Genomic DNA, 21,547 nt, shown 5'->3' with positions numbered 1-21,547 from the left:
GTTAACAATAGGCACATAATTTGTTAGCTGCATATTATGTGCATGCCGTTAACATATTTTTGAAATACAAAGACAAAGCATATCATTCAAGTAATCCAAACGGAGAACATTAAAGATAAAGTTTGGAGGGTGCGCACACCACTTCGCGCAATCTGACAAAGAAAGAGACTCCCTTGCTAAGGTATGGGTAATTTGATTAAAAGAGGAGTCCCAGAGTTGTTGTTGAGGGAGTGGATAATCTGCAGACAATCAGTTCCCACCTAAACAAAGTCATAATTTTTGTCTTTCAAACAGCTTAATGCTTCAAGAACAACTTTTAGGCTACATAATAGAATGACATATAGTGCTAGTATTCGTAGTATGTGTGGATACGACACTCGTTATTCCACTCTCTATACTCTGAACAATCACTGCACTTGCCTAGACATATTTTATTTATAGTTTCAATTCAAGTATCAAGATTACCCTTCTTCATTATTGTTGGCTATTAAGCATCTTGAATTGACTCCTTTGTTCGACTAATATCACATTCAGATTCTCTAGAAGATTTTGCTTCTTCTGGTGAATTGGAAGAGTCGTATGAAACTTGCACCTTGTTGACCATTAGATAGATCAATGCTTCTTGCTCCGAATCGGAAGAAGAGTTACTTTCGAAAGAATCACTGCTCTTCTCACTTTCTTTCGATGATCCCTAACAGATTAGAGCTTTCCTTATGGATCACTTCTCTTCTTTCATCTGATGATGTCTATTTGTTTTCTTATGATTACTCCTTATAGGGCTATTCTTTTCTTCTAGTGTGTAAGGACATTTAGCCTTAAAGTATCTAGGTTTCATGCAGTTGTAACAATTTTTTTCAAATTTTTCTTCTTCTAACTCTTTATTCTTTCTTAGCTTGCCGTCAGAAGAGTGATGCTTCCTAGGGCTTTTCTCGAATTTTCCTTGGTGGTGCCTTACGAACTTCTTGAACTTCTTTAATAATAGAGACATTTCTTCCCCTGAGTGTTCCTTTTTGGAACTGGATGTTCTTCTTGAATTCCTAGAGGGTTCATGGAGTTTCATTTCCCATAAACGCTATTGTAGGCCTCTTTCTTATACAAGTTTCACCATGTTATCTCATGGTCTTTGACATCATAGAACAATGAATAGTCAGATACTAAGTGAAAATATCATTATAGTTGAAAGATTAAAATAAATAAAGAAGTAAACTCCCTAAAAATATTGAGTAGTCCCCATACGAATCATAATGATAAATATTCTGAATATTTAATTTTAAAAAATCATTTGAATTTTTGAATAATTTTATAATGTTGTATGTAGTCTAAAAAGTTAGATTTGGTAAATGAATGTAAGAAAAATGTGCTTGTAAAACTTGTTTTTCTAAACTAGTATTTTTACTCGTGCGATTGTGTTTCGTATTAGTAGTAGCAACACAATCTTGTTTATCCTCGTCTAGAGCTAATACCTTCAGGCCATCAGAATGGGTGTTTCAGGAAAAAGTCACGTACAATTGACCGTGAATAAAGACCAAATTATTTTAGCAATAACCAACGTGAGTTAGTGTTTAGCCTTAGCTTTTGTTGATAGTCATGGAATATATGCAAGCATCAATGAGAATTGTTTACGCTGGAACTTGAAAAGCAATCTCGTATCAGAAGGAGTGAGAGACATTCGGTGCATAAGAACTTTGGTTCCTTCATTTGTCCCATTAACTATTCTTGCTTCGACAATGTGATATGCCAATTTTGTGAGGATGAGCCGCGTACCGTCACAAAGACCAAGAGAGTAGTCTATTTTCCTCAATAACATAACAAGTGCACCGACCTTTAATGTCAATGAATGACCAGAAAATCTCAACCTATTTAAGAATTCAGGAGTGTGTACTTCTGATAGATTTTCACCGTCTGATTTTGCTTTACACAAATAATCACAACTTAAATATGTTCGTCCTTCTGCAGTATTCATGTCACAGATGTACTGATTAATTTGATCAACGACATTTAAAGTCGGCGAGAGGATCGCTTGGTCTTCTAGCTACGACTCATCAAGCATGCCATCCAATCCCTCAATTTCATTGGGCATGCAACCATCCTAGGTCAACCAAAACAGACAATAAATATTATACACTGGATATAATAATATTAATACAAGGAAAAGAAAATTAAAGAGTTGATTGCTAAGATATAGGGATTCACGCACCTCGTAGTATTTTTCCTTCAACTCGCTAGCAGCGACTCCTAACAGTGTCGAACAAACATTGTCCCAAAGTAGAAGTTAGCCATCCTGGTCGTCATCCAAGACAACAATGATCACTTTATACTTAATGATTCTATCTGATAGTGTTTGTAGCATGCCAATATTGATTTTATCGATCACTAAATTTCAAAATGTTTCAAATTCATAGGTATATATAAGTAAAACTCCCATCTAAAGCCTAAATATTTTTTTTTTTGGTCAATATTTCATACATATAAAGCAAGTGTATTTACTGTGAGAAGTTATTAACCTTGACTTCCTTGAGTCTAACATACAACATAAAGCATTGTGTGATAGTGGATAGTTAACTTTGAGCTAAGACCATTCAAGCATATAAGCATATTTTGAGCTTGCATGTGTATCATTAATATGTAGATTTGTAAATAATCTGCATTGCATTATGTATCATTAATTTAATTACTTGCAAATCAGTTATTGCAAGATCTTGAGGTACACTTATATTTTGATATTCTATAAGTATAGCTATATTAGAGAGAAATTCACATGGGAGTCATGGAATAAGCATTCGAGTGTTTGTTGGTTGACCGCAGAGCGTTGATATTCTCTTGACAAATAACAACACATCAACTGCAACCTTATAGAGTTTTTCCTCATCCTGAGGGATAGGTCGGAGACAGAGACGAAAACATACTCCAGTACTAAACAATAAGGAGAAATAGGAGAAGTATCATAGAAGAATAGAAAATATTCAATGGTAGAATTGTTCTTTGCTTTTGAGAATATTTGTAGTGCAATTTAATAGTCAAATAATAGCATGTATTTTATTCAAAATTATGAATTACCGAGCGACTCTTTGCGCATTTCTTTGCACAATCTTCCTTATATTCATATCTATTACATTCATTAGTAATTTTTTTGAACATTATGACTTCTTGAATTCTGGATCCTTCTTCTTCTTATTATTATTATTATTATTATTATTATTATTATTATTGTTATTATTATTATTATTTAGTTAATTTCATATCCTTATTATTATTAAATTAGTAATTTTTGATAAGATTTTTCTTTTCTATTAATCGAATTCTGTTTCGCTTTCTATTAATAGGTGAATTAGGGATTTTTTTTTTACTTTTCTTTTTTACTGTTAACTTTTTTACTGATAATAATAATAATAATAATAATAATAATAATAATAATAATAATAATAATAATAATAATAATAATAATAATAATAATAATAATAATATATTATTATTATTATTATTATTATTATTATTATTATTATTATTACGTTAATTTCAGATCCTGATTACTATTAATTAGTAATTTTTGGTTGGATTTTCCTTTTCTATTAATCAATGAATTAGGAATTCTTTTTTATTTTTATTTTTTGCTGCTAACTTTTTTAATTATTATTATTATTATTATTATTATTATTATTATTATTATTATTATTATTATTATTATTAAGTTAATTTCAGATCCTTCTTATTATTATTATTATTATTATTATTATTATTATTATTATTATTATTATTATTATTATTATTTGGTAGAATTTTCCTTTTCCATTAATCAGTGAATTAGGGATCCTTTTTCTATTTTCATTTTTACTGCTAACATTTTTACTAATATTATTACAGCACGTTTGGTTCACGGAATGAATTTTGAGGTAATAGGAATGATATTCCATAAGGAATGGAATAGGCAAGGAATAGAATAGGATTTGTATTCTATTGTTTGGTTCGTGGAAGGAATAGACTTTAGGAATTATATTACAGTATTTGGTTGATTTAAGGAATAGAAATGAAATATGTTTTAAAAGACATAAATACCCTTATAAAAATATGTGATGGTGACTATGGTGACGGTGGTGGTGGCGGTGGTGGTGGTGGTGCTGGGGTGGTAGTGGTGGTGGTGGCGGTGGCAGTGGTTGGGGCGGCGGCGGCGGTGGGGGCGGTGGCGGTGGCGGTGGTGGTGATGGTGGCGGTGGTGGTGGTGGCGGTGGCAGTGGTGGGGGCGGCGGCGGTGGTGGGAGCGGTGACGGTTGTGGCGATGGTGGTGGTGGTGGCGGCGGCGACGATGGTGGTGGTGGTGGTGGCGGCGGCGGTGATGGTGGTGGTGGTGGCGGCGACGGTGATGGTGGTGGTGGCGGCGGCGGCAGTGATGGTGGTGGCGGCGACGACGGTGGTGAAATAGGATAAATTTATATATATGATAAAAAAAAATTAAGTTAAAGAAAGGGGTAAAAAAGGAAATAGATTCTAAAATCTATTCCTGAGCGTTCAGTAATAGGCTAATACCAGGGGGGCCCTAGTAATAGCTATTACCTTATTTGAGGTAATAGGCTATTACCAGGAATATTATTCCTGGTAATAGAAATGGTTACCAAACAACGGAATAGGCCTATTACTGGGAATGCTATGCCATTCCCGGCCTATTCCGTGAACCAAACGGGCCATTAGTAGTATAATCAGTGAATTCGTTCCCTTTTCCATTTTTAGTGGATTAGGGATCTTTTTTTATTTTCTTTTTTTACTGCTAATTTTTTTACTGATTATTATTAGTATTAATCAGTAAATTTCAGATTATTATTTTTTGCTGCTAACTTTTTTATTATTATTATTAATTATATTATTATTATTAAGTTAATTTCAGATCCTTATTATTATTATTAATTATTAATTTTTGGTAGGATTTTCCTTTTCCATTAATCAGTGAATTAGGGATCCTTTTTCTATTTTCATTTTTACTGCTAACATTTTTACTAATATTATTAGTAGTATATTCAGTGAATTCGTTCCCTTTTCCATTTTTAGTGGATTAGGGATCTTTTTTTATTTTCTTTTTTTACTGCTAACTTTTTTACTGATTATTATTAGTATTAATCAGTAAATTTTAGATTATTATTTTTTACTGCTAACTTATTATTATTAAGTTAATTTCAGATCCTTATTATTATTATTAATTACTAATTTTTGGTAGGATTTTCCTTTTCCATTAATCAGTGAATTCCATTTCCTTTTCCATTAATCAGTGAATGAGGGATCCTTTTTCTATTTTCATTTTTACTGCTAACATTTTTACTAATATTATTAGTAGTATAATCAGTGAATTCGTTCCCTTTTCCATTTTTAGTGGATTAGGGATCTTTTTTTATTTTCTTTTTTTACTGCTAACTTTTTTACTGATTATTATTAGTATTAATCAATAAATTTCGTTTCCTTTTCTATTTTCAGTGAATTAGGGATCATTTTTATTTTCTTTATTTATTGCTAACTTTTTTATTGATTGTTATTAGTATTAATCATATTATTATTATTATTATTTGACTTTTGTTTTTAATAATAGTATAGATTGGAGTAGTGACGGAATAAGAATGTAGGAAACAATATATTCTATTAGAATTTGTATTACACTATTTTTAATGTTTTTCAAACATTAATAGTAGATGACTGTTTTGGGTGATAAGTTAAAATGAAAAAATATTGTTTTTATTAATAATATAGATATAGATATATTATTATTAAAAAATACTATAGATATAGATATATTATTATTAAAAAATACTGAATGATTTAAAATAACTGAGAAACATACCTAATTATAATGCAAAAAAAAAAAAAATGTGAAAATAACTTCAGACTTCAGTATAGGTTCCTTTTTGTATGTTTGAAACGTTGAATTATTGCTAATCTCATTTAGCTCTCTAAATAGTAAATAAGGGTTTATTGGGCTGTGTGGCAAGACACATGGTGATTCAATCACGCTCTAGTGGTCTGAAGAAGCTCCGGCGGCAATACACACTAAAAAAGATGGTGGTTCAATTGGGCAACCCATCAGGCTCTAGTGGACTGAAGAAGCTCCGACCTGTTATCCTTCCACTGCAGAGAGGAGGAGGTGTTCGCTGCTCTGTGAAACCAGCCTGACGCAATACCCTCCCGGTCTAAGAGCCGACAAGCCTACGCCTTCGCAAAGACTCCACAACCCAACTCACCACTTGGAAAGGGCAGGCCGGTAAATAGCACCCCAAGCCCAGCTTTCAAGGTAAATCCAATCATCATTCAACCATCTTAATGCTCCCACTTGACTTGGGTTACAGGCTCGCGTTACCAAGCCCAGCGAACGGAACTTCTAGCTACGGACTTATTAAGAAGAAATATTCCTCATCTGGTTTCGGTGTGGGAAGATTTGCTAGCCTTTCATGGGGAAAAAAATGGAACAGAGAACTCTGATGTACTTATGTTTATGCCTGGTGTTTGACAGATATGAGATTTGCGTTGTATCATTGTTCACCAAAAACTTAGGAATGTAGATGAAGCCTTGGTTTTTTTTTTTTTTTGATATGGAAATTGCATCATTTTTGTTGAAGGGGCTTATATGTGAAGAAGCAGAGCCAGAGACATAGCCTGGAAGCTTTGCTTCACTGAACGGAATGGTAGAGATGGGTTAGCTTTGATTCATTTCCATTATCAATTTCATTTCACCCTCACATTATTTTCCTACTTTTTATTATTATTATTATTTAGTTTAAATTGTGGTAGGAAAATGGTGAAAGAGCGTCAGCATTATTTGGAATGGAGGTGGAGGGAAGGTGTGCATTTAGTTTAGTTCTGGATTTCTTTGTTTTTTTTTTTTTTTCCCTAAATTCTGTTTGTTTGAAAAATGAAAAAAAATCTATGAAATGTTTGGCTAATAGTGTCACTTTATTGTTTTATGTTATCAATTCTTACACAATTTTGACATTTTCTTAAATTAGAGGATTCCTTTTTCCTCTTCTTGTTCATGTTCTCAAGTTCTTAAGCACTGTTTACTTTTTTTTTTTTTTTTTTTTTTTTTTTTTTTTTTTTTATTACTCTTGTTGTGCATTCTCTAACTATTTGAAGTGATGGAAATGGAACTCTTTTCTCAGAATAAAGAGAGAGATTCACACTTTTATGTGAAATGTCAAATGTGATGTGAAAATTTAATGTGATTATATAATAGCATGTTCATTATGCAGATATTTGGTGACAAACATGGTAATGTTATCCATCTCCAGTGTTCAAAGAAGGCACCAAAAAATAATTGAAGAAGCTCCTGCTGTAATCACATTTCTCTCTTCTTCTTTTTTTTTTTTTTTTTTTGTTTTCTTTTTTAAGTTAATATTCTGCCTTCTTAACAGTTGAAACTTCTTTTATTTCCGTATTTGCAGCCAAATATTGAAAGTGAGTTCCGAACCCACTTGGGTCAATCTGCTGTATCTGCAGCTAAGGCAAAGGGTCATAAAATTTCTACACTGTTTCTTTGCATGATTTGCTTACACAATGTTATTATTATTATTATTGTTAGTATTTTTCTGGCCTAACACCCAAGCCAGTGCTTCAGGAGAACATTCTTTGCAAATAACATGATTGAAATATCCAAAGGGTTTCTTCCTGCTACTGGGGTTCTTCATCATTATCGTCCTGTTCCAGTTTCATCATCAGGTGCCACTCGTTCTTCATATTTGTGTGTTCATGAAAATAATTCTCAAATGTAATTTAGCTACTTTTTAATAGTTTTACATTATTCCTAGTTGGTGGTAGTTATGCAAAGAAAAGTAGATCATTAAGATGCTTGCAAGTAGCATATCATTTAATTTGAGCACGTTGATGGCTTATGCTCAAGGATTCCTTAAATTATTCAGATAGCATTTCTGGGGATGCAATTAACCTTATTAAATGCCAAATACTGGACCAAGAACTGATCATAAGAGGAATATGAATTAGACAACTCGTCTAGTTGATCAAATTGCAACCATTTATTGATTTGTACAATCACAATCCTACAATAACATATTTATTTAGGATGGTTGTAGTGCAATTGAAGTCAACTGTTTACAGAAAAATTTTAAATACAATTTCACTTCCATGCTATTTTGCAGTTAGAGTTGAGGAAGGGGACACCGTAAGCATCCATTATGATCCCATGATTGCCAAGCTTGTAGTATGGGGGATAGTGCCCTTGGTAAATTTAAGCTTGGGATTAATGGTAATTTATTTTTAAAATTTCTACAAATTCCTTGATTTTAAAAAATTCTTTTTTACAAGCAGGAGGTCTGTTTTTGTGGTATGTTGATCCTCCTTTTAGAGTACATCGTTTGGCTAGTCGAACTATGGAACTTGACGGCGATGATGAGTATAGCTATAATGGCTCAAAAAGTTTAAATGTTTCCATAACCTATTTGGATGATGGGAAATTCCTAGTTGAGGTACTCTATATATTTGCTTTTACGTGATAGTTCTAGTGGAGGTCTTTTATAGTATGTGCCTATGTAGAGAGGGTACTATAATTTGTTTTTGAAAGCTTAATCTCAAATTCTTTTCTCCTTTGGCCTGTTAATGTTTCAAAAGCAGCTATTCTTGGAATTTTAATGTAAAACTTATATTTTTCCAGACAGGAGAAAGCACTTCCCCCTGTTTGGAGGTCAAAGTAGAACAGTTAAGCAATGAAAACTATATAGTTGAAGTAGGCGGTGTAAGACTAAATGTAAGCCTTGCCGTTTATTCCAAGGTAAAGCCTATCCTTTTGACTCCATTTCCTTGTTTCATAATGCGGTTGATATATATATATATTTAATCATAGATTGCTGTTTCCTTTATTATATGTATGCATATATGTTTAATGTAGTTTTTTGTTGAAAATCTATTAACTGTTGAAGAGGAGAAGCAAAGCAGCAAGATCTTAAATTGGGTTCAATCAATAAAAGCTTTTACTTCATCATCTTGTAGGACCATTTTAAGCACATCCACTTTTGGCATGGTGAATACCATCATCACTTCAAACAAAGTATAGGTGTTGAACTGTTTGATGATGATGAACTGCAACACAAACCTTCCAATGACTCTGCATTATCTCATCCCCCTGGAGGTCTTACGGCGGCAACACAAAAAGATGGTGGTTCAATTGGGCGACCCATCAGGCTCTAGTGGACTGAAGAAGCTCCGGCCTGTTATCCTTCCACTGCAGAGAGGAGGAGGTGTTCGCTGCTCTGTGAAACCAGCCTGACGCAATACCCTCCGGTCTAAAGGCTGAGAAGTCTCGGCCTTCGCAAAGACTCCACAACCCAACTCACCACTTGGAACAGGCAGGTCAGTAAATTAGCACCCCAAGCCCAGCTTTCAAGGTAAATCCAATCGTTCCACCATCTTAATGCTCCCACTTGGTTTACAGGCTCACACTACCAAGCCCAGCAAACAGAACTTTTGGCTACGGACTTATTAAGAAGAAATATTCCTCTTGTGGTACCGATGTGGGAGGAGGTGCGAGCCTTTCGTGGGGAAAAAATGGAGAGAGAACTCTGATGTACTTATGTTTATGCCCGGTGTTTGACAGATTGAGATTTGCGTTGTATCATTTTTCACCAAAAACTTAGGAATGTAGATGAAGCCTTGGTTTTTTTTTATATATATATGGAAATTGCACCATTTTTGTTGAAGGGGCTTATATGTGAAGAAGCAGAGACATAGCCTGGAAGCTTTTCTTCACTGAACAGAATAGCAGAGATGGGTTAGCTTTGATTAATTTATCCCTGACATTATTTTCCTACTTTTTTTTTTTTAGTTAAATTGTGCGGGCTGAAGTTTTAGAAATGAATTAAAGTTGCAGCGGCGGTATGTATAGATTAGTTGTGGTCGGAAAATGGTGAAAAAGCGTGAGCATTATTTGGAATGGAGGTGGAGGGAAGGTGTGCATTTAGTTTAGTTCTGCTTTTCTTTGTTTTTTTTCCCCTGTTTGTTTAAGAAATGAAAAAATCTATGAAATGTTTGGCTAATAGTATCTCTTTATTGTTTTATATTATCAATTCTTACACAATTTTGACATTTTCTTAAATTGGAGATTCCTTTTTCCTCGAATTGCTCAAAGTCGTAGTGAATTGTTGATTCATTCTTGGGGGCTCAACGAGAGGCTGCTGCATCTTTTGGCATAAACACAATCTTGCTTGAGAAATATATTAAACCAACACACATTGAACTCCAGGTATGCTTCTTATGTTTAAGCAACTCTTGTTGTGCATTCTCTAACTATTTGAAGTGATGGAAATGGAACTCTTTTATCATAATAAAGAGAGAGATTCACACTTTTATGTGAAATGTCAATTGTGATGTGAACATTCTTTGCAAATAATATGCTGAAAATGTCTCCAAAGGGTTTCTTCCTGCTACTGGGGCTCTTCATCATTATCGTCCTGTTCCAGTTTCATCATCAGGTGCCACTCGTTCTTCATATTTGTGTGTTCATGAAAATAATTCTCAAATGTAATTTAGGAACTTTTTAATAGTTTTACATATATTGGTGGTAGTAGTTATGCAAAGAAAAATAGATCATTAAGATGCTCGCAAGTAGCATATCATTTAATTTGAGCACGTTGATGGCTTATGCTCAAGGATTCCTTAAATTATTCAGATAGCATTTCTAGGGATGCAATTAACCTTATTAAATGCCAAATACTGGACCAAGAACTGATCATCATAAGAGGAATATGAATTAGACAACTCGTCTAGTTGATCAAATTGCAACCATTTATTGATTTGTACAATCACAATCCTACTATAACATATTTCTTTAGAATGGTTGTGGTGCAATTGAAGTCAACTGTTTACAGAAGAATTTTAAATACAATTTCATTTAGGGTGGTCAGATAACTGCTTGTGAGAATACACTTGTGACTACAGTAGTATCTATTCATTGTTGATTTTACTAATTTCACTTCCATGCTATGTTGCAGTTAGAGTTGAGACTGGAACTTGAAGGCGATGATGAGTATAACTATAATGGCTCAAAAAGTTTAAATGTTTCCATAACCTATTTGGATGATGGGAAATTCCTAGTTGAGGTACTCTATATATTTGCTTTTATGTGATATTGAGAGGGTACTATAATTTGTTTGTGAAAGCTTTATCTCAAATTCTTTTGCATTAAATTTAAACACCACTTTCTTTTCTCCTTTGGCCTGTTAATGCTTCAAAAGCAGCCATTCTTGGAATTTTAATGTAAAACTTATATTTTTCCAGACAGGAGAAAGCACTTCCCCCTGTTTGGAGGTCAAAGTAGAACAGTTAAGCAATGAAACCTATATAGTTGAAGTAGGCTAGCCTATCCTTTTGACTCCATTTCCTTGTTTCGTGATGAAGCATTTAGCTCTCTAGATACGGGTTTTTTGGGCTGTGTGGCAACACACAAAAGATGGTGGTTCAATTGGACAACCCATCAGGCTTAGTGGACTGAAGAAGCTCCGGCCTGTTATCCTTCCACTACAGAGAAGAGGAGGTGTTTGCTGCTCTGTGAAACCAGCCTGACGCAATACCCTCCGGTCTAAGGGCCAAAGAAGCCTCTGCCTACACAGAGACTCCACGTCCCAACTCACCACTTGGAACGGGCAGAGGCCGGTAAATAGCACCCCAAAAGCCCACCTTCAAAGGCAAGGCCAATCATCCCATCCCACCATTTTAATGCTCCCACTTGGGTTACAGGCTCACGCTACCAAACCCAGCGAATGTAACTTCTGGCTACGGACTTATTAAGAAAATATATTCCTCTTCTGGTACCGATGTGGGAGGGGGTGCGACCCTTTCGTGGGGAAAAAATGGAGCAGAGAACTCTGATGTACTCATGTTGCCTGGTGTTTGACAGATATGATATTTGCGTTGTATCATTGTTCTCCAAAAACTTAGGAATGTAGATGAAGCTTTGGTTTTTTTTGATATGGAAATTGCATCATTTTTGTTATATGCGAAGAAGCAGAGCCAGAGACATAGCCTGGAAGCTTTGCTTCACTGAATGGAATGGCAGAGATGGGTTAGCTTTGATTCATTTCCATTATCAATTTCATTTCACCCTGCCATTACTTTCCTACTGTTTTTATTACTCCATATTTAGTTTAAATTACTGGAGAAATATATTACTAAACCAAGACACATTGAACTCCAGGTATGCTTCTTCCTGCTACTGAGGTTCTTCATCATTATCGTCCTGTTCCAGTTTCATCATCAGGTGCCACTCTATCTTCATATTTGTGTGTTCATGGAAATAATTCTCAAATGTAATTTAGGAACTTTTTAATAGTTTTACATATATTGGTGGTAGTTATGCAAAGAAAAATAGATCATTTAATTTGAGCATGTTGAGGGCTTATGCTCCTGGTCACACCTAAAGAACATTAATCTCAAGGATTCCTTAAATTATTCAGATAGCATTTCTGGGGATGCAATTAACCTTATTGACCGGCTCAAATCAACAAGTTTGGGCTTCGAACAAATGACCTTGTGATTACAAATTTGTATCTTTAGCCATCTTGATTAGGGTTACCCCAAATGTTCATATTTGGGTTTACACTTTTACATTTCATTGATGTGTACTCAAAAGATATGCAAATATCATTGTAAACCATAGATTATGCTTGAGTGGATAATCCTCTTTTTCTCTCATGTCAGAGTGAGATTTGTTTTTAACGATTTGCATTATGTATGGGGGTGTTCTCATCTAATTTCCCAATTTATTTGCATGATGATATATGCAGAATTCTTAGATCCATTGCAAAAGACCTCTGTATCACTGTATCCAATGATCTTGATAAGGAAACTGTACATTAATTGAATAGGTCAATAAAAATTCACATATGGGGGTTTGGGATTTAGTGTAGTGTTACCGAATTGAACCACATTTACAACTTATAAGGGGTTCAACGTTTAAGAAATATCTAGTCCAATCCAAGCGGTGATCGGTAAAGACATATCAACTCCAATTTTATTTGCTTTCTTACTAAATGTGGGATCCAAATTCGGATATACATACTACTAAGCAGGTGTTGGGGCAAATTACTGAAGTGAGAAGAAATGAAAATGCAACCGACAAAAATATGAAGGTTTTAAAAATGTATAATTTTGAGAAATAACTCATTTGGGACATGTATTTCTTGTCAGAAATGCATCTTGTAAATGAGTTTGAGAAAGAAAAAAAAAATCTAAAAATATGCCAAACGCAAGTGGCAATTGTGTTTCTCGTACAATTGCCACTTGCGTTTGAAGGAAGCAAGGGAGAGAATAATGCAACATTTTGTTCTTGAGAGGCTATGGAGATTGAAGAGCCACCGTCACTATTAAGTGCATCGAAGCAGACACCCGTCTTACTCTGTGAGTATGCACAAATAGGACGTGCTGGAGACAGGGTTCTCTATAATCCCTTCAAGTCTTATCCGAAATCGCGTCGCCCCAGGTCTCCGTCACCGCTTGCGGATGCCTCGGTAAATGTGGCTGGACCTAACGTCGTCGTCGTGCCCGATGCCGTATTTGTCAAGCATTGCGGCACTCTTGCTCGGGCTGCGAAAATTATGTCCTTCCTCTGCCTTGGGCGAGATGGTAGTGATATTGAGAGTGAGACTAACAAGTGTTTGGAGGCACTGCATTGAGGAAGAGAGTTGAAGATGAGATAGATAGGGGCAATTTCTTTGAGGCCTTTCATTTACTTAATAGGTGTCTCTTCAATCTCTATAGCCTCTCAACAACAAAATGTGGCATTATTCTCTCCCTTGCTTTCTTCAAACGCAAGTGACAATTGCATATCTCGTACAATACCATAAATGCAATTGTCACTTGCGTTTGACGTGTTTTTTAAAAAAAAAAATTTAATTTTTTTTCAAACTCATTTAGATGTCTCAAATAAATTTTTCCAAAATTATACATATTTTAAAATTTTTCTATTTTTGTCATTGTCTTTTCATTTCTTTCCATTTTTGTCATTTACCCTAATTTTTCTTAATATAGAACACGACGCTAGTCGGTAGACTGCGTCTGAGAATCGCACTGCCCACCGCGCCACCGCTGCTTACCTTGGACTTCGTGAAAATGGGGCCAGTCGGCGTCCATACAACCAGCACAACTACGGCTTCGTCCTCGCTCATGACGGATTTCCTCCGGCAGTCCGGCGGCGTGGCCGTGATCGACGGCGGCCTCGCTACGGAGCTGGAACGTCATGGTGCGGACCTCAATGACCCTCTCTGGAGTGCCAAATGCCTTCTCGATTCCCCACACCTCATCCGCGCGGTATAGTCTTTCTCTCCTTTGTTTTTATTTTTCCAAAATGGGGAATTTGTTTTGCGAGGTTTTACTTATCTTTTTAAGTTGAGTGGGGGATTGGTTCGATCCAGAGATTTCCATCAGCTTCTACCAACTTAGCTACCCCCTTGAGGCCCGGATCCTCAAGCTCATATTTGGTTCAAACAAACCATCTTTGGTTTATAAGGTTAAATCTCTGATAAGGATATGTACGCGTTATCCAGTAATTGAGCATTTTGGGTTTGCCATTGCTTTTATGAATTACTTCATTTACATTAAAGTTTAAAGGCTTAAGATTTTGTGGTAAATTTTTAAAATGAAGTATCTCTCTTGTATAGACAAACGCATAGGCATTATAAATTGCATTTCATCCTTTTGTACTTGAGTATTGAAGTATGGTGCAGACTTTGTAGTATGGCTTCATTCTTTAGGGGTAGGACTGAATGGGGCAGTTTGAGGGGAACTGTCATTTTAATGCATTGATTGTTGAGTGATGACACTTTTAGTAACTTGTTAATAGATAGTGTATACTTTGAGTGTGTCCATAAAATCTGAAAAATTGTGTCAATGAACAAATTAGATAGCTTTAAAGTGTTTTCATCTAAAGATATCAGAATTGGTGAGTTCTCCCTTCTTCCACTGAGAGTTCTACATGAAATCTTGATTGTGTCCTAGAGATGAATGTCTTTTTTTCTTTGTGTTTTTTTAATCACTTAATGTTTGACTTAGAGCAGGTACACCTGGACTACCTTGAAGCTGGTGCAGGTGTAATAATCACTGCATCCTATCAGGTATTGACAACTGTTCTTTCACCTCGTTGACTTTTTGAGCATGCCTATATGTATGTCTATGTGTGCAACTTGTGCTTGGAGCTGAATTTCCATCTGCTCATATTTGGACAGGGAACCATTCAGGGGTTCAAGGCCAAAGGTTTTTCCCAGGAAGAGAGTGAAGCCTTGCTTAGAAAAAGTGTTCAAATAGCATGTGAAGCACGGAGTTTATACTATGAAAAACTCCAAAAAATTTCTTCTGATTATACTACTGACGGAAAGGTTCTTAAGCATCGGCCCATATTAGTTGCAGCATCTGTTGGGAGTTATGGGGCTTATTTAGCTGATGGTTCTGAATACAGGTGAACTTTACTTGAGTGTCTCTGATTTTCTTCTTCATCTGTTCAGAAAATATTTTGATGTCATGGTCAGACTATCATGTGTTTATATATATATATATATATATATATATATATATATATATATATATATATATATATATATATCAGTACTAATATACTTGTAGGTAGATTTGAGCAGCCTTTTTTCATGCAAACAAATTGGATATATTTTAGGCCTCTGCTCTTATTTATGATGATTTTCCACCACCTATTTTAATTGTTATTTCTTGGGTCAATACTGCAGAGTCGTAGTTCTTGCTAGCTATATGTTATGTGTTCATGTCATAGGCAAGAAAATATATATATATTTTTTTAAAGAACAAAGAAAAAGTAGTTGGAAAAGGAAAAGAAGAAAACGTTGGGTTTGCTTGAGACCCGAACTCCCTTAGACCAATCGTTATGCTGTGGAACCGTGTCCATAATTATAAAGCTATATATTACTGAACTATATGTTCATAATTATAAAGCTATATATTCATAATTTTTGAACTTCATATTCATAATTATTGAACTCTATATTCACAATTACAGAACTCTATGTTCATAATTACTGAACTATATGTTCATAATTATAAAGCTATATATTCATAATTTTTGAACTTCATATTCACAATTATTGAATCTCTATATTCATAATTACAGAACTATATGTTCATAATTATATTCACAACTCTATGTTCATAATTATAGAACTATATGTTCATAATTTTTGAACTATATATTCATAATTATGAACAGTTTTGGAACCGAGGTGGACACAGTTCCACAGCATAATTTGCCCCCTTCGACCCCTTTTGGGTTTGAATTTCTGCTTGTCCATAATTCAATGCAACACTCCCTTTAATAGGATTGATTACAAAGATTCCTAAACTAAGAATGATTAAATATTTGGTAGTTTCCAAATAATTAAACTACCTCTAAATTAATTCGAAGACTAAGAATAACAAGTTAAATAACTACCAGAGTATTTCTAAATAACTACTGTATTTAGTAGTTCCTAAATATCTAAACTACATAATGTAATTTTAATAAAATAAAACTTCCCAAATGATCACACCTCCCAGCATCTATCACATATGTGAACATTCTCCTGATTGACACTTTATGTCACCTTAAACACTTACACTCAAGGCCATATGAGTCATCTCTTTAGTGAATTAATATGCTTTTTTTTTGGGCTTTTGTGACATAAAGTATTAAGTCTTTTGTTCTACTTATAGTGGGGACTATGGAGATGTAATGAATCTGGAGTTTCTAAAAGATTTTCACAGAAGAAGGGTTCAGGTTCTTGCAGATGCTGGTGCTGATATAATGGCTTTTGAAACTGTGCCAAATAAGATTGAAGCTCAGGTATCAGTGATATGGACTATGCATGTTTAATAGATTTTTTAGACTACTGTTGTAGCTTGTGAAATGATTATATGCTGTCTAACTGTTGTCATATATTTATTGGGACTGCCAAAGAGTCTCGGACCACAATGGTGTTACATCAGTGTTAAGTGGACTGTGTTGCTGAATACTAAAAGTCTCGGACCTCTACTGTTGAATTATTATAATATTAACAACTCTTGGCACTTATCCAGGCTTTTGTCCAGCTACTTGAGGAAGAGGACATACAAATTCCTGCGTGGTTGTCCTTCAATTCTAAGGATGGTGTCAATGTAGTCAGTGGTGATTCTTTATCAGAATGTGCCGCGATTGCTGAATCATGCAAGAAGGTTGTTGCTGTGGGAATAAATTGCACCCCTCCTAGATTCATATCAGATCTAATCTTGTCCATAAAAAAGGTGCTCCAAAATTCCTTCTTTCTTGCCTTTTTCTTTACCAACTACCAAGTATGCAAACAGTTTAGAATTTCAGCAGCTCATGCCACCAGCATTATTATGCCTAGTTGGATTATGGTATTATTTGTGTTTTATGCTTCAAGTGATGGCTATCATTATAAGCTTATGTTGGAATTAAGTTTTTGTCTCTTGCCTTGTATTTCTTAGGTTACAACCAAACCAATTCTTATATATCCAAACAGTGGCGAGACTTACGATGCTTATAAAAAGGAGTGGGTAGTAAGCTCTCATTCTTCTTGTTTCCTCTAGCTTAAAGATTACTCCATATACAGTCTTGAAATTGCTTGAGCATTCATTTGCGTTAAGAAAATTTTGTGTGGCTCATTTCATTCTGCATTTGTTATTCAACGGAAAATGGATTCCTCGTATTCTTGAGTATTGTCAAATGCATGATTGTTTTTCGTGGGGGAGGAGCAACACCTCAAATTGTTTGTGTTTTTATAGATACAATAATCTGCATATAAATAATAACCCCTGTTTCAATTTGCAAACAATGAATTTTCGTTGTTTCTTTTGTTTTCTTTTTTTGGGTTAGACCACGAGGTGTCCTAAGTAGGCCCTAATTATAGGAGACACATTTAAGCCTGTACCATACTCAGACTAATCCACGTTCGCACTGGGCTAGCCCAACTAAGGGGCAAAGTGCTGGCCATATTGGTTTTTCCATATGAGAGGGGGTTTGAACTCCTGACCTCTTTTAAGGGATGAGAGTGCACGGCCACTCATGCAAACCAAGCTTGTTTCTTTTTGTTTTATTTACTTGAAAGAAACCTTGTCAAACCACTGTTTTATATTGCAGCAAAATACAGGGGTGTCCAATGAAGGTTTTGTTTCCTATGTGAACAAATGGTGTGAGGTTGGAGCATCACTTGTTGGAGGGTGCTGCAGAACTACTCCCGAAACTATTAGAGCAATATGCAGTGCCCTCTCGAATGAAAAAGTGGCCACATCCTGAGCTGTGTTTTTGGTTAGAACATGCTAATCTCAAAAATTTTGTTTTCAACTCTCAACTAGTAATGGAGTTTTTAAGAGAAATCCCAAGAATTAGTTGTACATTGGTTGTTTCCAAGGTTTTAGTTGATGCTCATCACTTGATATTGTTCTGTATGTTCCATATTTACAAATTGAAATCTTGAATTTGCAGCCTGTAGCATTGAGTTCTATCTGACTCGTAAAAGTTGCTTGGTGAGAGTTGTTCACAGGGGGCGTAAAGCATATATATATGTTCTAATATGCTATTCTGGGGAGAGAATAACTTCACGGATTTGGTAAACCTTGGCCAAGGTGATGGAACACTTCTTTTTTATAGCATCATATCGAATGTGTTTAACGCGTGGATGCAAAGGGGTGTTGAGACTTTAGCAGGCAGCATGTTTTGGTCTTAGAATGGGTTAAAAATAAAATGACTATTGAATGAAGCCAGTAATGAGAGGTTTTTACTTTTTAGTAGAAGTTTCAAGTTACCAGCTTCCTAGTCCTAAATATATGTTGCAGCTTCAGCTTGGTACTTCTTGTGTAACTCTTTCTGTAAATGGCCTTAAAAGGCCATTGTTATACCATAGACTGGGTTCATATTGCATTGTGAGCCTTGGTCTAAAAATTGTGTCTGCAGTATCTGTAGTTAACAATTTATGTAGTGGTAAATAAATTGAAGACACATAACATGGTAATTGCAGACAAATAACATTTACGCATGTTAACTGCAGACACATAAGATGCTGGTTAACATGTTATGTGTCTGTAGTTAACATATTTTGTACCTGTAGTTAAGAGTTTAGGTGTCTGTAATTACTATTTGATGTGCCTTCAATTTGTTTACAAGTATAAAAATGGTTAATTGTAAGTACTAAATCTTAAGGTCATTTTTTGACCAGGGTTCACAATGCAAAGTAGATCTTGGTTAATTTTATAATTTGTTGCCTCAGGGTCTTAAGGTACATTGGCAAGACAAATTATACTCTATGGACTATGGTCCACATTTCAATGTGGACTATTGCTAAATGTTCATTTTTAATATAATGAAGATTAATTATTCGTTTTTAGATTATATGCCAAATAATGAACCTTCCAAAAAAATGAACATTCAATGTATTTGATGGGTAAATACGCATAAGGACTACCTGCGGGGTCACCCGGCTGATCGGTCAAGAATCACTCGGTCGGTTTGTTGTAACCACTGGTTCGACGGAACTAAATCACTTGTGACCAATTGTATTGCACGTATTAATAGATTTTGTGATAGGTGAAGATGTTCTCGGATCACCCTTAGAATTGCCCCAATGGAGCACTGAACTATCGATCTATCGTAGGTCTTTTGATCGGCCTATGGTGCGACGCACTCCGCAAGTTGGAAAGTTTAGCTTACATTAGAAGTAAAGGAAGCTTACTTACACTTGCACGACAACTTGTACTCTTGTAGGAATGATGGCTCTGTCACTTTGGATAGTCAGAGCCAATAAGAATGCGTCACGTCAAGCCACTTGCAATTGAGCATTAAATGCTTAGCCGGCCCGATTAGTATAAATAGGAGGGTCCTTCTCCTTGTCATATTCAACTCATTGTAACATAAACACATTACTTGTAACATTCATCACTCTATAGCATCACACTACTTGTGATTTACTCTATATTGCAATCTACTTCACTTGTAGTCATTCGTAATACAACATAGCTTCAGACTGCTCAGTCGTCACATGGTAAACTGACTGACTGACTAACTGAGCACCCTCTTTTACTTCTTCACAACATACATATTCATAGCGTAATCGTAATCCTAGAACCATTTACTCTATCCGTATTAATAATGAAACATTAAGAAATGAATCTTATATATTAAAAATGAATCTTATATTAGTGATCCACGATATAATAATTACATTGGTAAAGGGCAATTCAAAGTTCAAACTTCAAACACTTAACTACTGCAAGCAACTTTCGCCAACTCTAATTGGGCTGCCTATTTTTCTTACACATTCTCTGAAAGTCTCTACATCGTTGGCAATTGTGCTGTGACGGCGGTGAAATGGTTGGCATTATTTGTTGGATAACAACAATTCTGCTATTGCGGGCCATTGGTGAAAATCCAATCCTGTATGTATTTCATGAAACAACCAGGTATATAGAGATACAGAAAAGGTTTAGCATTTAGCAGGGACTAGGACTCACTCATCAACCTCCTGTTTGTTCTTAGCTTTAATTTGGGCAGATTACAACAGATGGTTATCTTCACCTCACTTTTCTATTTACTCCCTCGTTCCATTTTATGTGTCTGGTTCTGTTAACGAGGCTTGACTGAAGTTATTTTTCATTCAAATTTTCATAATATTAAGTCAATGACCAAATCAGTAATTTTGCTATAATCAAGGGACTATTTTGGTAATTAACTCTATTAATTATTATGAATTTTTATTGTTACTTAAATTTGTATAGTAAAAATATTAAACTATATATTATTGATATAATAAGTAAAATAGGATTGTAAAATATAATGTTGATGTATTTGAACAAGAAATCCTCCAATTTGTCCCATGCAACTGCCCATCATAAGATGAAGAAGGCTGCTTTTTTGTCCAATGATTAATGTGAAATAGTACGGATGGGAGTAGTTAATTAGAGCATACAAGTAACCAAAAAACAGTGATTCTGAGCTATATAGACTGGATAGCGGACAACAGATGAAACATGTTTAGTAGTAACTAAACAAAGGTTGATAAGATTTGATTGGATACGTTTGGTGAATTGTGAGCAAAGTGGGTGCCCACAAACTTGTGTTTTCTTCTTTTCCATATGGATATATATATACTATATTCACATAGATGGATGGAGCTCTTCGCTGGACAACTAACCACAAACTCCACATGTCTTCACACCCTATTATACTAATGGCACCAAATTTTGTTTTTTTTAGTACAACTTATATATATATATATATATATATATATATATATATATATATATATATATATATATATATATAAAAGATGCGGTTGAATATCAGCCTTAGATAAATTCTTCCTTAAAAAAATGTCATCTACAATCTATAACAATGTGCCCCGGAAGGCGCAACAATGTGCTCCGGAAGGTATAACAATATGCACAGGATGAAAAAATATGCACTGTAAGCAGAAAAATATGAAACAATTATTGAAAATACTAAATTTAATACATGATCTTCAACACAAATTATAAATGGTCACAATATTCAACTAAAATTAGTAATTTGGAAGGCACGATAATGTGC

The 21,547-nt window shown here is 34.8% G+C and overlaps 3 protein-coding genes across 5 annotated transcripts in view; all 3 read left to right on the top strand.

The window, feature by feature from the left end:
* Positions 1-12,650, top strand: part of LOC109182778 (methylcrotonoyl-CoA carboxylase subunit alpha, mitochondrial-like) — a 29,923-nt gene extending 17,273 nt beyond the window's left edge. Inside the window, exons 13-16 of the transcript XR_002054432.1 lie at positions 10,993-11,075; positions 11,254-12,037; positions 12,170-12,232; positions 12,429-12,650. The gene's annotated coding sequence lies outside the window, so the exon portion shown is untranslated. The remainder of the gene's footprint in view (positions 1-10,992; positions 11,076-11,253; positions 12,038-12,169; positions 12,233-12,428) is intronic.
* LOC109182781 (methylcrotonoyl-CoA carboxylase subunit alpha, mitochondrial-like) lies at positions 7,552-10,197 on the top strand. Its single transcript, XM_019332973.1, has 6 exons — positions 7,552-7,686; positions 8,124-8,206; positions 8,293-8,450; positions 8,636-8,752; positions 8,971-9,330; positions 9,413-10,197. Exons 2-5 carry the CDS (start codon positions 8,188-8,190, stop codon positions 9,166-9,168), a joined length of 492 nt encoding a protein of 163 aa, XP_019188518.1. The 5' UTR covers positions 7,552-7,686; positions 8,124-8,187; the 3' UTR covers positions 9,169-9,330; positions 9,413-10,197.
* Positions 12,651-13,977: 1,327 nt separating the features above from the next.
* On the top strand, positions 13,978-18,884 carry LOC109182779 (homocysteine S-methyltransferase 2). 3 transcript variants are annotated; one of them, XM_019332971.1, is made up of 8 exons: positions 13,978-14,280; positions 15,027-15,083; positions 15,195-15,424; positions 16,684-16,813; positions 17,047-17,250; positions 17,455-17,526; positions 18,107-18,274; positions 18,452-18,884. In XM_019332971.1, the coding sequence occupies exons 1-7, from the start codon at positions 14,083-14,085 to the stop codon at positions 18,260-18,262; spliced, it is 1,047 nt and encodes a 348-aa protein (XP_019188516.1). In that variant the 5' UTR covers positions 13,978-14,082; the 3' UTR covers positions 18,263-18,274; positions 18,452-18,884. The 3 variants fall into 3 exon arrangements, with proteins under 3 accessions (XP_019188516.1, XP_019188517.1, XP_019188515.1); XM_019332972.1 differs by having other exon boundaries at positions 17,455-17,523; positions 18,107-18,637; XM_019332970.1 differs by having other exon boundaries at positions 18,107-18,637.
* The last annotated feature ends 2,663 nt before the right edge of the window (positions 18,885-21,547 follow it).

The sequence above is a fragment of the Ipomoea nil genome, unplaced genomic scaffold (assembly GCF_001879475.1).
Source record: "Ipomoea nil cultivar Tokyo-kokei standard unplaced genomic scaffold, Asagao_1.1 scaffold1074, whole genome shotgun sequence".
NCBI classification, from domain to species: Eukaryota; Viridiplantae; Streptophyta; class Magnoliopsida; order Solanales; family Convolvulaceae; genus Ipomoea; species Ipomoea nil.
Note: the sequence above shows the minus strand (reverse complement) of the source record. Positions and strands in the feature narration are given on the sequence as shown.